The sequence below is a fragment of the Penicillium expansum genome (genome assembly GCF_000769745.1).
Source record: "Penicillium expansum strain MD-8 chromosome Unknown contig362, whole genome shotgun sequence".
In the NCBI taxonomy this organism is placed as follows: domain Eukaryota; kingdom Fungi; phylum Ascomycota; class Eurotiomycetes; order Eurotiales; family Aspergillaceae; genus Penicillium; species Penicillium expansum.
This window is the reverse complement of record NW_015971526.1, coordinates 423,664-437,149: the sequence shown is the minus strand read 5'-3', so window position 1 is coordinate 437,149 and position 13,486 is coordinate 423,664. Positions and strand designations below refer to the sequence as shown.

The 13,486-nt window shown below is 50.4% G+C and overlaps 5 protein-coding genes across 5 annotated transcripts; 2 read left to right on the top strand and 3 right to left on the bottom strand.

Moving 5' to 3' along the window:
- Window positions 1–629: 629 nt before the first annotated feature.
- PEX2_104670 (GTPase-activating protein BUD2) lies at window positions 630–4,495 on the top strand (the record flags this gene model as incomplete). Its single annotated transcript, XM_016747736.1, has 2 exons — window positions 630–3,450; window positions 3,528–4,495. The coding sequence occupies 2 exons, from the start codon at window positions 630–632 to the stop codon at window positions 4,493–4,495; spliced, it is 3,789 nt and encodes a 1,262-aa protein (XP_016593223.1).
- Window positions 4,496–5,300: 805 nt separating this feature from the next.
- On the bottom strand, window positions 5,301–7,113 carry PEX2_104660 (WD domain protein; the record flags this gene model as incomplete). The annotated part of the gene is made up of 3 exons (XM_016747735.1): window positions 5,301–5,520; window positions 5,601–6,408; window positions 6,471–7,113. 3 exons carry the CDS (start codon window positions 7,111–7,113, stop codon window positions 5,301–5,303), a joined length of 1,671 nt encoding a protein of 556 aa, XP_016593222.1.
- A 203-nt stretch (window positions 7,114–7,316) lies between these two features.
- PEX2_104650 (uncharacterized protein) lies at window positions 7,317–8,768 on the top strand (the record flags this gene model as incomplete). The annotated part of the gene is made up of 1 exon (XM_016747734.1): window positions 7,317–8,768. One exon carries the CDS (start codon window positions 7,317–7,319, stop codon window positions 8,766–8,768), a length of 1,452 nt encoding a protein of 483 aa, XP_016593221.1.
- Window positions 8,769–8,974: 206 nt separating this feature from the next.
- scw4 (putative cell wall glucanase (Scw4)) lies at window positions 8,975–10,233 on the bottom strand (the record flags this gene model as incomplete). The annotated part of the gene is made up of 2 exons (XM_016747733.1): window positions 8,975–9,952; window positions 10,036–10,233. The coding sequence occupies 2 exons, from the start codon at window positions 10,231–10,233 to the stop codon at window positions 8,975–8,977; spliced, it is 1,176 nt and encodes a 391-aa protein (XP_016593220.1).
- Window positions 10,234–11,363: 1,130 nt separating this feature from the next.
- On the bottom strand, window positions 11,364–13,076 carry lcbA (serine C-palmitoyltransferase subunit lcbA; the record flags this gene model as incomplete). The annotated part of the gene is made up of 4 exons (XM_016747732.1): window positions 11,364–11,546; window positions 11,608–12,099; window positions 12,155–12,665; window positions 12,748–13,076. The coding sequence occupies 4 exons, from the start codon at window positions 13,074–13,076 to the stop codon at window positions 11,364–11,366; spliced, it is 1,515 nt and encodes a 504-aa protein (XP_016593219.1).
- Window positions 13,077–13,486: the final 410 nt, after the last annotated feature.

Here is a 13,486-nt window from a genome sequence, read left to right as displayed (position 1 = left end):
CGAAAACACATATACCCACAAACACCTCTCATAGAGAGCATAATCAGAACCTCCCAATTTCGAAAGGGACTGATGAAGGTATGTGCGCATTTCTTTACTCACTATACCCTATCCCAAATTCCCCCTCCCGTCCCTACAATAATAATGATATCACGCCCGTCTCAACCAATTTCCCTCGGGTCGCTTCTTCAGACCATCACTGACACTGACAGCGACACTATCGCTATCGCTATCGACTGGCCGGAGGATTGGACGCTCACCGCATTCGCTAGGTACTCCTGCATCTCTCAGACAAACGACGGTGACCCGCGCCTCCTTTGTCCTGGTTTCCCATTGCTTCCCCTCTCCCGGCGCCTCGACCGAATGTGCGACCTCAATACCCAACCTCTCACCGGACTCCATGTGGTCTCATAACATTTTCCTGGACAAAAGCGACCCCCAATTATACAAGCGCAGCTGTGCCTCATACCTCGGGTGCCAACAAGGACTTCTCATCGGTTGTCTTGAGGGAGGTTTGTGTTGGGCGCGATTAGGAAGTGAACCTGTCTCTCCTTTCATTACATATTGACGGGTTTCATTTTCGTTTTATGTACATCGCCTGTCGAAGGGGCTGTCGATAACCAAACGAGATGGAGCCCGAGAATCCGAACGCGTTCAAGCGGAGCTCGATGCACCAAGCGTTATACAGTCGTCCAGTGGAACGGCGTGCAAGCAAGAAGTCTTCATCTAGGGACCGGCATGGTATGGTCTATCCCGACAGTTTCAGAGAAACTACCATTCGAACTGTCACACCAGAATCGCACTCCCCCGCCAACCATTCTCCTTTATCCGAACCAGAGCACCTCACGGGCGGCACTTTGTCTTCACCTCGAAACCCCGTGCGATCACGGCCCATCGAACCCGAACGTCGTCGGGATTTCAGCAAACACTCATCTGGAGCAGGCGAAGAAGATCCTCCGGTGGAAGCAAGGAGTCAACGGGCGCGATCGCGGACAACGGCGGCAGAGGAGCAACGCAACGACATCGCTCCCAACACCTTCAAAGCTCGAACGCGGGTTGGATCCATTAACACAGCCAGTCCCTCTCAACCCAAATTGCCTGAAGATCCATCATCTTCCATCGGGTTTCCGTCAATTGAGTCCCCAAAATACAGCAGCCAGACCGTCCCTCGCCATCGACTGACCAAAGCTGCCGGTTTGGTCGCCGGTGGAGCACAAAATCAAGATTCGTTTTCCTCACCTCTCTCCGGTGCGGAAGCCACAAAAATCCTACAGTTGATGAAGACTACCTGTGGGAGAATGCATGGAATCCTATCCTTTCGAACGGCCTCGACCACTTCCTGGACATCCGGATACTGCGCTATCAATGTCGCTAATGGAAGTCTCATTTACCAAGCCAAGGGAGAGCCGGCATTGGCCAAAACATTGATCCCTGATCTACGTGGTTGTCGGGTTCGGACATTGTGGGACTCTGAGCTTCAATGCACCTATCTGAGCGTTCACACATTTACTTCTGGGCTTGGGATACAATTACGACCTCACGTGAACGAAACTTTCGATTCCTGGCTTGCAGCTCTACTGTGTTGGCAACCAATCCGGCCCAAGGGTGTTCAGAACAAGATGACAAAGCCTCAAGAGGTTGTGATTGGAGACCGACGAATCCCCGAACGTCGGCGCAACTCAGAAAGCGCAGCACAAAAGGATGCAACTATCATCAAAGTTGGCAAGATGCTTCTATGGGACAAGCCGTCTGCTTCCGGTGCTATGCCAGTGTCCGGACGCCGTGTGTCCACATACAGACAGTCAAGGGCTCTTTCTTCCTCGTGGAAGAAGGTGAGCTGTACACTACAAGAAAACGGCTTTTTCAAGCTCTACACAGAGTCCGACGTGGTTCTTTTAGCATGTGTGCAGTTATCTCAATTATCACGCTGCGCTATCCAGCAGCTGAACTCCTCAGTGTTGGATGATGAGTTTTGCATTGCCATCTACCCTCAATATGCGGCACACCCAGTACCCGATTCCAACGTGCGGCCTATATACCTCGCTCTTGAAAGCCGTGTTCTTTTCGAGGTGTGGTTTGTGCTTCTCCGCGCCTTCACAATCCCAGAGCTTTATGGACCTGTGTCTCAGGGAGATGATTCCAATAAAACTCCGGAAACCGAGGCCGCCGAACCACCCTTGACCAAGGACATGTTCCGGATTGAACGATTCTTGAACTTGAAAATTGTGGAGGCGAAGTTGTTTCGAACCAAAGAGGAGGACACTCCTCGAAGCCGAAAGGCATCAAGATCACATGGGCAGCCTGTTCCAACCTCGAAGGTCAGCGACTATTATACAGAGGTGCTCCTAGATGGGGAAATTCGTGGCAAGACTGCTGTCAAGTATCGCACCATGAATCCTTTCTGGCGAGAAGATTTCCTCTTCACTGATCTACCGCCAGTTCTATCCCAAGCCTCTATCCTTGTCAAAACTCTCAACCCGACACAGAGGGACTGGACACTTATCGCTCACGGATCATACGTACCCAACCAAGACGTGAGTGCTGTGAACATGCTGGATGAGATCGAAATCTCTGCAAATGATATCATCTTCGGACGTGTAGACCTGCGACTTGAAGAATTGGATGCCGGTGTGGATATCGAAAAGTGGTGGCCGATCCTGGATAACCAAGACCAGGCAATTGGCGAGATGTTCATGAGAGCTAGGATGGAGGAAACCGTCGTCTTGATGTCCGACGAGTACTCGGCGATGTCGGAACTTCTCCATTCCTTCACCAATGGCCTCACAATCAACATGGCCCAATTGATGTCATCGGAGCTAAATCACCTAGCCGAGATGCTTCTGAACATTTACCAGGTCTCGGGGTCAACGGTGGAATGGATCTCAGCCTTGGTTGAAGATGAAATTGATGGGGTTCACAAAGAATCCACCACCAACCGGCTGAGGTATACAACGAGGATTCATTCGAATAACACACCAGAGACTAGCCAAGACCGCGAGTTCCTCGTCAGGGACATGGGAAGGACGGCCACTGTGGAGGCTAACCTCCTGTTCCGTGGAAATTCGCTTCTAACCAAGGCCCTCGATCTTCACATGCGTCGCCTAGGCAAGCAGTATTTGGAGGAGACTATCGCAGAACGATTACGTGATATTGATGAGAGCGATCCGGAATGTGAAGTCGATCCATCTCGAGTTCCACGGCACGAGGATCTTGATCGCAACTGGCGAAACCTTACAGCTCTCACCACAAGCGTGTGGAAATCCATTGCGGGATCCGCATCGAGGTGTCCCCCAGAATTGCGACGCATCTTCCGGCATGTCCGGGCGTGTGCAGACGATCGCTATGGTGACTTCCTGCGCTCTGTAACGTACAGTAGTGTTTCTGGTTTCCTGTTCCTACGCTTCTTCTGCCCGGCTATCCTGAACCCGAAGCTTTTCGGGCTCTTGAAAGGTATGGAACTATACTCGCCATCTTGGTTTTTTTTTTTTTTTATAGCCTTTTTTAGCCTTTTTGCTAACCACTTCCAGATCACCCTCGCCCTCGTGCACAACGTACTTTGACCCTCATTGCCAAAGCTCTACAGGGTCTAGCCAATATGACAACCTTCGGCAATAAAGAACCTTGGATGGAACCGATGAACAAATTCCTCGTCGGTCATCGCTCGGAATTCAAAGACTTTGTTGATTCGGTTTGTGCGATTCCAGCCGATCGACCAGTCCCTATCGTCACACCCTCCTACACCACCCCTATCCAAATCCTTGGGCGGTTGCCGCCCACATCGCGCGAGGGATTCCCTAGCCTTCCATTCCTTATCGACTATGCCCGCTCCTTCGCGAACTTGATTCGTGTCTGGCTTGATGTCTCCCCGGAACGACTCAACGAATTGACCGAGCTAGACGTCAATCTTTCTAAGTTCCAGAAAGAAGCCCTTCGCCTGCGAGCACGCACTGAGGAGTGTCTCAAACGGGCCGAGCAAGCAGAGCGGCCAAGTGGAAACCTTGAGATCAAATGGGAAGCACTAGTGGATTCGATGGAACGGCCCGTAACCTTCTACGACGAAAGCCCAAGCAAACCTAGCACCCCAGCAATAGACACGTCAACTGGTACTGCAGCGGCCCCAAGCAGCCATCGCAATTCGACTGGCTACTTTGCTACGCGTCCTGGAATTCCCCGCCGGTCTACTGACCACGCCGCCGATGCCGAGGACGACACGCCCCCAAGCTCGTCATCAGCGACCTGGGACCAAAGCCGCATTCCATTTTCCATTCCACGTTGGTCTGACCCACGCGACAGCACCGGAAGCTCGAAAAACTCCTCGACCTACTCGCTCGAGTATTCCGAGTCCTCCAAGGCACGCAGGTCCAGCGTCACGAAAGAGTCCTCCTCGAGCAAGTACCGCTTCTTTGACTTTGTTCCTGCTCCCTCCCGACGCAAGGCCAAGGAACGTGACCAGACTCAAAACCACTCGCACGAGGATCTACGCAATGAATCTTAATGCACCAATGTCTGCCCATGCAATCTCCTTTCTTTTATACACGTTTTTGACCCCTACCTCTTTTCGATGTGCTCATGATTTCAACGTTCCTCTTTTTCTCCCCTTCTCTCTCTCTCTACTCCCCTTTTTCTACCTTGCCTCCCCGAGTTCCGTTTTGCTTGATCATCTATATGTCTATGTTCTCCTCTAAAGCATGTGTCATGGTGTTGATACCCATTCCTTCTTTTTATTGTGTGTTTCATGGTCCCGCCCTCCCTTATACACATATCCTCCCAGCCGAGCTCTAAGATAAAAACAAAGAGAGCTCAAAGGCAAGAATCTGGATCTTTGGGAAGAAAAAAAAAGAACAGTATCTGATTTTTAAATTCGGCTGAGGCTCTTGTGTTTTTTTTACCTTTTTGGTCGTTCTGAGGAATCATTTTGGGTCTTTTGTGTGTTTGGATTTCCTTTGGAGATGGTGGCCATCGTGTAAATACCTTTTACTCTTTATATTCTTCCAATAGATGGAATGGATTGGTGTTTTTCGTTTTTGCAGTGTTTATGGCTCTGTTATTCAATAGAAATACAAACAGCAAATGTTGTTCGTTGAATACATCTGGACATCGGATCAGAACAAATATCAAACATGTCGCCTCCAGTCATAACAAGACAGTAGGGGATAAGCAGAGCCCTAGGGAACACCTCGCTTACAACACCGGGTCTTCGAGAGAAGAGAGAAGATCAAAACACATGTCAAAACAATTAGCAAATAAGCTGTACAGCCACATACTTGAAAAAACAACATGAAGAAGATGTAGAATACATATCACTTCCATAAGCAGAGCTTGCCACTAGCAGTGCCACCAGCAACCCAGTTCTTGCTACGGTGGAACACAGCAACAGCAGGTACGGCGGTGATTCCATCACCACCAAGCTGGGCAAGTTGGTCGCCACTGCTACTGTACACATCGACGAAACGGTTCATATTGCCGATGCAAAAACGCTGGATGGAAGACTGCGGGTTAATTTGCCATTGAGGGCGGAGACTATAAGAACAAAGTTAGGGCATGATACTTTGGTTAAACCAAAAGGGACGGAAAAGAAGGGAAGAGAAGGGTAACCATACATAGTAACCCAGCGGCCAGTCTGGCAGTTGTGTCGAACAACTGTGTCAGGAGTGAACTCCTTTTCTGAAAGTTTGTGGCCCTGCTTCCACGAAGAAAGACCCTTGGCACCCACGTCGTATATCTTCAGCGTATCGTCGTAGGAAGAAGTAGCAATCTGCCCAGCAGCATTGAAAGCTGCGTGGGAAACCGAGAGCCGGCTTTCATGCTCGGCAACAGCAGTAGGAGTATCGTGCGACAGCTTGCGCAGATCCCATAATCTCAGGAATCGATCCAGACTTGCTGTCGCGAAGTAGTGGGGCTGGGAGGGACACAGTGTAAAGCCTCCGATCTTCTTCTCAGAAAGATCCCAGTTTGACACATTGTTATCTTTGCGCGCCGTGCGTGTATCATATCGCCCGAATCCACCTTGCAGTGTAGTCCAGTACAAGGTGTTAGTGTCATCAGGGGTCATGTCAACTCCGGAAAGCGCCTCGTCAATGTTGGTTGACTCGGGGGCATAGGTCTCTGAAGAGACCATTTTCTCCAAGTCCAGTGAGCGAATCGAGCTATCATAACTTGCAGTATACAAATGTGTCGGCTTTGAGGGGTTAACCATCATTGCGCTGATAGTCCGGGTATGTGGCTTGAGTGTCGTGAGGACTGGATCTGGGTCATCCTCATCCTCGTCGTCCTCTCCCGCCGTAGGCTTTTCCTGTGAAGCATCCAACATGCCCAGATGACCCATTTTGTCGCCCGCAAAAATAAGAGGTTTGGATTCGGATGGATGAAACGCCATGCTGTAGACACGCTCCGGAGTGATCTTGATCCCTGTAATGATCAAAATTGCGTCAGAATGGTAGTTTGGCAAATATAGAGAGTATAGATATTACGCTGAGGATCCCAAGATTCCCACAATTGAAGTCCATTCATCTCCTCCCGAAGAGCCTTCAGCTCTTTATCTGTGGTTTTCTCGATTTCATCGTCCCCGAAGGTCCTTTCATAGGGCTTCGCAACACCCTTGGTGATGACATCCACGCTGATCAGGCTATCGGCACTGAGCTTCTGTCCCGAAACAAACATATCCGCCTGGCTGAACGAGTCTGTCCGGCGCATCCTCTTGATTCTATCCGCTTCGCGCATCGCTTCATACTCGTCGTCGGCCTTGCGCTTCGCTACTTCACTCTCGGCCGCAATGCCTTTCAGGCGCGAGGATGTCCGTCGGGGCGTGGTATCTTCCTCGACCTTCACTTTGACTTTAGGAGCCGGGCGCTTTTTCGGTTTCACACCATTGGTTCCGGGGGTCCTAGGGCTTGCGAAGAGCCCCGAGGATTGCGATTCAAGTGTGAGCTTCTTCAGCAGCGCATCACGCTCGGCAATGTTTGCCAAACGCTGCTTTTCAAAATCCGACAACTCGCTTTTCCCTGGCATGTTGAGTTCGGGGTTTTCTGGCGTACTGGGTTCGTATGCAGTTTGCGCCTCGGGGGTGCGAGGCACGTCCTCGGCGAAACGCGTGGAGCCGTTACACGACATCATGTGACTTCGCGGGAAGTTGATCACCGATTAGTCCGTGCTTGTAAAAAAAAAGAGAAAGTAATTTTCTTGTTGTTTCTTTTTTTTTTGGATTGAAGTTACCAAGTTTGAAAAGGTGGAAGAGAAGAGGAAGGGTTACTTCAGATTGGATTTACTTAAGAAGTGCACGAACAAGGCTGCGCAAGTGCAGACCTAACGACTCAGCAATGGCGACAAATATCAACCGGTTATGCTTCCTCTCAAGAAGTAATTCTACGGCTCCTTTCCTATATCACACTCGCACACTTACGCCACTCTCATCCGCGGCCCGAAAACAATTCAATCGTCACTTTCCGCGCTCTTTTTCCACCCAGAACAACACCGAGACCAATAATGCGACGGAGAACAAATCATTAGCGGAGGATCACACAAGTCAGAATGCTTCTGAAGAGTCAATTACCTCCAGCTCAACGAGTGAGGCAGCTCCTAAACCCCGACGAAGCTATCTGCAGAAACGAGCAGCATCTGTCTCCGAAAGACCTAGCCTCAGACCATCCGTGGTGAAGAAGACAACGAAGATAGCACCGAAGATCACAACCCAGGAGAAATTGATATTTGGAGGACTCTTAGAACAACTTGGATTCAAACACGATGGGGAAACTACCGAGTCGAGCTCCTTGAAACCAATGAGCGAGGAGAAGAAGGCCGAAATGGCCGAGCTCATGTCGGTGTTTGACAATCTGCTCAAAGACCCAAGGGCCAAGAAGGCGGCTTTGAAAGCCAAGCAGCAAGCGAAGGACGACTATTCTTCGTATCGAAGACCCGAGAAAACAGAAACGGAAGAACAAGTCCCAGCGGAGAACCAAGGTCCAAAGCGAATCAATCTCCGCGATCTGGGCTATTCCGAGCCCGCCACAGCCAGCGCTGCCGAAGTAACCGTCAGCCTGCGGAGGGCGATTGAGATCGTCGTCAAAGCGGAATCGGAGCACATCGAATTCGCACTCTTCCAAGCCGTCGAGGATGGCAAGGGCGACATGGGTGTGTGGGAGGTATGCAAAGAGCGCATCTTCTCTATGCTGCGTCACCTAGACGATAAATCTCTTGTGGAAGCTTCAAACCCCGAAAGTATGAGTACAACGGACCAGCCCGAACCATCCACTCGCCTGTCAGGGCCCCTCCGAGTCCCAGCCGTCGTCCCAGTCGCCCCCGTCGTGGTGGCTCTATACCCGAAGGTCCTGCTGATCGCCTTCCGCCTGCTCAACACTCACTTCCGTGAATCCCCGCTCATCCCCCAATTCCGCCCAACGATCAAAGAGTACGGCCGTATCTCTACTTTCCTCGGTGCTTCCTCTGGGCTGTACGATGAATTGATCCACTACCACTGGCGAGTATGCAAGGATCTTCCCGCAGTGGTATCAATCCTGCGCGAGATGAACCAGCTGGGCATCAACCCGAGTAGCAAGTCCCGCGGCATGCTGACCGGACTTATCATTCGTCAAGCCCGGGACTTGGAAGCTCACCGGAAATCCCCTGATGGGAAGGATTTCTTCTGGGATCTGCCATCTAACAAGGAGGCATTCAATGAGCTCACCCGTAAGGATGGGTGGATGGATCAGATCGAGGCGCGTTCAGAGGAAGAGGCGAGGCAACGTCAGGCCACTCGGGCTTTCCACCGCTGAGCTCTTGCCTCTTTTGGACAAGTCGGTTCTTATGTACAGTATAGAGTATCATGTATAAGTAATATCATCACGAAACTATATCAAGCTTCATGTTAATAAATCGTTCTTATTCATTCGGCTGTCGTGCTATTCATATATGTACAACAACAAATGCATTGAGAAAAAGAGCAAAAGAAAGGAAACAACCTCCACAGAGCCCTGGCTCTTCATAAACCTCCATGAATCCCCCAAAACTTTTCCGCATTGAAGGTATACATATTATCATCCTTCCACAAATCATCGAAGGCAGTAAACAGCACCAAATCCCCCCTCCGATGATCAAAACTCCTCCTCAAACTCGCAACAGCCACCTGCTGATTATCCGCCGAAGGAATAGCACCTCCATTCGAATCCCCAGCATGCGGCCACCCAGACTCCGTAATCATAGTACGCTTGCCACCCGCTCTGGCAGAGATACTACGGGCCTGCTCAAGCACATACGCGCCGGCGCCAGCAGGCTGCTGAGTCGCATCGAAGAAAGCATGGCAGTTCGCAGCGCAGTAGTCAGAGACCTGGCAGAGTTCCGGGTGGTCGAGGTGGACGGAGAAAGTATCGACTGTAACGACGGGACCTGTGTAGCCCTGTGCGCGCAGTACGGAGCGTGCTTTTTGCACGGCAGTCGCGACGTCGCTGGCCGAGTTGGTTCCTCCGTTTACGAGTTCGTTGCCGATGGCGATCGTGTGGAAGATTGACCAGTCTTTTTTGCCGTCCGGGCCTGTTACTGACTCGCCAAAGGCATCGAGGCTTCCTGGGAAATTAGTCAAGTCGTAGACCCCGGCGAAAACGAGCATCTTGTGTCGGCGCGCGGCATTGGTTACGGTTCTTGTTTGATCGCAGTCTGTGCCGTAGATCCGGATGAAGGAATATTCCGCGATTCGGTCTAGGTCGGCATTTACTTCTTCTTGGTTCTTGCAGGTGCGGTCTGCTTTGTATGGGGAGTATGAGATGCCGAATTGGGCGTGTGGGTGCTGGTGAGTGTGGGAATGAGGAGCTGGCGGTTTAGGGTGTGCGTTAGGGTGTTGGGACTCCTTGGGTTTATCTGGCGCTGGGTCGGAATGATCGTTCACGTCGTTGTCGTTCTTGGAAAATGCATGTGCTGGTGCTATATCGGGCACATCCGGTTCTGGGATTGATATTGGGAGTTTCTTTTGATGGGAGAGTTAGGGCTGGCTTTTCCATGAGGAACCAACATGTCTTCTCTACATCAGGAACAGTTCTATCTACTAACATTATCAGGTAGCGCAGAGGCCATGGCCTTGACGTAGTGTGTTTCCGTGCTGATATGCTCTCCCTTTTCATTGACCCAGACGACTACCTCTTTGGTGAAGGGTGGTAGGGGTGGTTGGGCGAGGTTCGTACCCCCAGCTTCAGCGCAAACACCACATGCAAGAAGCAAGCCGACAAGCGCCTGAGTAAGGCGCTTCATCTTGCGGCCGAGTTCTCCCTAGGGAAGCTGATCTGTAAACCCTCAAGTGAACTGATCTGAACTCAGAACTTGAACTTAGTCGACGGCGATCATAACAAGAGTGACTATCCAACCACCTAAAAGTAGAAAGCCATGCAAATGGTGCCGATCGGACCCATTATAACCATGCTCTCGGAATTCCATCTACGTGGACTTGATTAGCAGAGCGTGTAAACATGAGGATAGCCAAGCATAGCGCTTCGATCTGGGGAGGAGATGTGGAATGGATCCAGAGAGCTTCTAAGGTTCAAACATGCCCCTTGACTTGGTTAATGCTCCATTGGCATCTGATCTGCTCGGCAAAGAGATCTAATTTCGGGCCATGTCATACGGGATCTCAAAGTCGAGGAAAGACCGAGAATGCTCCTGATGATGGAGTAGATGGAATGTGGGGCCCATTCTCATCGGTCGCTTGGAGACGCAGGGGGATTCGGTGAATGTGAGACAGAATGCTGGCGAGAAATTATTTGATATGGTCGAAAGACATTGAAAGGGGGTCAGAGGAAGGGGCAGTCCTGAGGTTAAAGTCTGGCCTTGAAATGCTGGGCTTCTGGCCTGCTGGTGAGGCCCAGGACCATAAGATGAACAGCGAGTGGCTTGACATGTTGAATTTAGGATTCGGTTGATATCAGGCTGGCAATGTCAAACAATTCAAATTTGTATACCTGGGTACTACTATAACGAAAAGGAGAGAGAGAGAGAGAGAGAGAGAGAGGAGAACAAAAAAAAGACAAATAATCGGAGCAATATGGTGAATTCCTAGGATAAAAATGGTTTTCAGGCTTGAATAATGAAGGGGAAAATAGACACATCCTTGAAGCAAAGAGCCAAGGACAGAAGGATAGTATTAAACAACTTAAAACCATGCACAGGTAGAAAATGATACCGCCAGCGAAGAAAGAAAGGGCGGGCCTGTGCAAGGCATGCAATAAGAATGTACACCGACAAAGTAACAATACAAGTATTGAAGGGGCATTAGGGCGTAGGTCGACTGAGGAGAATGGAAAATCGATAGATGCCGAAGTCATATGGGCGTGAGCAGTCATCGGATTATCTGGTCAGGACCAGAAGCTAAGAGGCAAGGGAAGCCATTACTTCCTCTTGCTCATCACCTTGGTGATGGCATGTCGGATAATTGTTCCTGCCTTTTCAATCTCCTTCTTAGTGAGACCAATGGTGACGCACACCTTCAGGGCGGGCGGGATAACCTGCTTGGGCTCGAAGTTGTCATCAAGGGTCTTCAGTCGGGTGACTAGAACACCGTTGGCAAGAGACTGCGAGATAATTAACAATGGGCTCGAAGAGCGTTAAAAGGGAAGAAAGTGTAACACATACCTCATCGACGACATCTTGAAGCAAGAACTGCTGGTCGTCTGGTGTAAGTCGCTTGGCAGCCACAACCTCGGGCTTGATTACCAGGATCAGGATAGGGTTCTCAGGCGCGCTGGTGCAGTAAACCCAGTCACTCCGGGGATCCAACTGAGCCCGCATGGCCTTGGTGTGTTCCCTGAGTTGTGACACTGTTTCGGGGTTGTTCTGAAGGATGTTAATAGTGGCACTGGCGGTAGTCGAGAGCAAGGCGGGAAGCGCGGCGGAGAAGGTGTAAGCAGCAGCCGAAATACGCTGGTGGTGAACAATTTCCTCTGAACCAGCACAAAAGCCACCGCCAGCAACGAGGGGACCAGCTAGTGACCCCACAATCATATCGACCTCAGCGGCATCGACGTTCTGGTGCTCCGTGATACCACGGCCAGTGCGTCCCAAAACACCGAAGGACCAGGTTTCATCGAGGATCAGGCGGAACTTGTACTTGAGTCTGAGTTCGATCTGCGACAGTTGTTAGCACGACAAATTCACAATTGAACTTAACGGGATCACATACAATCTTGGGCAAGTCCGCCATGTCGCCATAAGACTCAAACAAACCCTCTGTGATAATAAATCTGCGAGTCAAGGGCTTCCGAGCTTGCTCCTTGGTAATCTTCGCGAGCACTCGCTCCAAATCCTCCATATCATTATGCTCATACCACCGGACAGTGCTACGAGAGATCTGGATACCCTTGCGAATTGCAAAGCTAACCCCCTTATCCGCGACGATGATGTCTCCACGCTTCGAGAAGGCAGGAATAACACTAGAAATAGTCGAGAATGCTTGGGAGTACATGATGCAAGCTGCGGTCCCAAGGAACGACGCCACATCATCTTCTGTCTTCATGTGAACGTCCTGTGTGCCGTAGAATCCACGGGGTCCGCAGGGACCAACTCCATAAGCGCGGAGTGTCTGGATTGCCTGTTCCTTGAGGGACTCATTCGTATTGAAGTTGTAAAAATTGAAGGAACCAAGGTTCATAACAGTGCGGCCGTTGGCCAATTTCGATTTTGGGCTTACGGGGCTGTAGATCCGAATTTCATCCGTCAGTAAAATGTCCGCGGAGCACGCTAGGTAGAAGGAATGGGAACGAAAGGGTTCCGTACCCAACAATTACGGTTCGCTTATCAACTTCCATATGGTCCAAGGTTGTTGGGCTCCCAACGAGGGGTTCAGGGGTCCATTCATCCACGAGGTCATCAATCTCATCTTCTGTGAGTGGTACGACGCCAGGTTTGGTCGAATACTTGGGCGCTAGAAGATATCGCACGGCGAAAAGGAAGAGGAAGAGTTCGACCGCAGAACGGATTGGGTCATCTTGATAGCTGGATTTCACGTAGCGGAGGAAGATTGCGGAGCCAGGCACACGGTGAAATAGATCTGCAAGTTCGTGGAGATATTCGGAAAGGATACGCTGGGTCTCCTGGAGATCCATGGCGGACGGTTGAACAGAGCGGAATTGATGTGATGCACCAGGCCAGTGAGATGCCAGAAATGCAATAGGTTAAGAAAGGGCGCGAGAGACAGGTACTTGCTCGAGTATGGGGGAGGATGAAACGGGAGGCTCGGAGTCCTGGAACCTCCGTGCCACGTGACCGGTCTATGGACCAATACATGTACTCGGGACAATCCAATTTTAACTAAGGAGATTACGATTACAGTCATATTAAAGAGGATTTCTCGAAAGCAATGCAATTTAATTCGGGTAGAAGTGTAAAATAAAACAAGCAAAGAAAGCTGGAAAAACGAAGGTAAACCCCCGAGGATGACCCTGGAAGACCCCTTCATACAAGCGTCATTCCACAAACAATATTTGGAAGCAGCCATTCATTAAGATCAAATTGT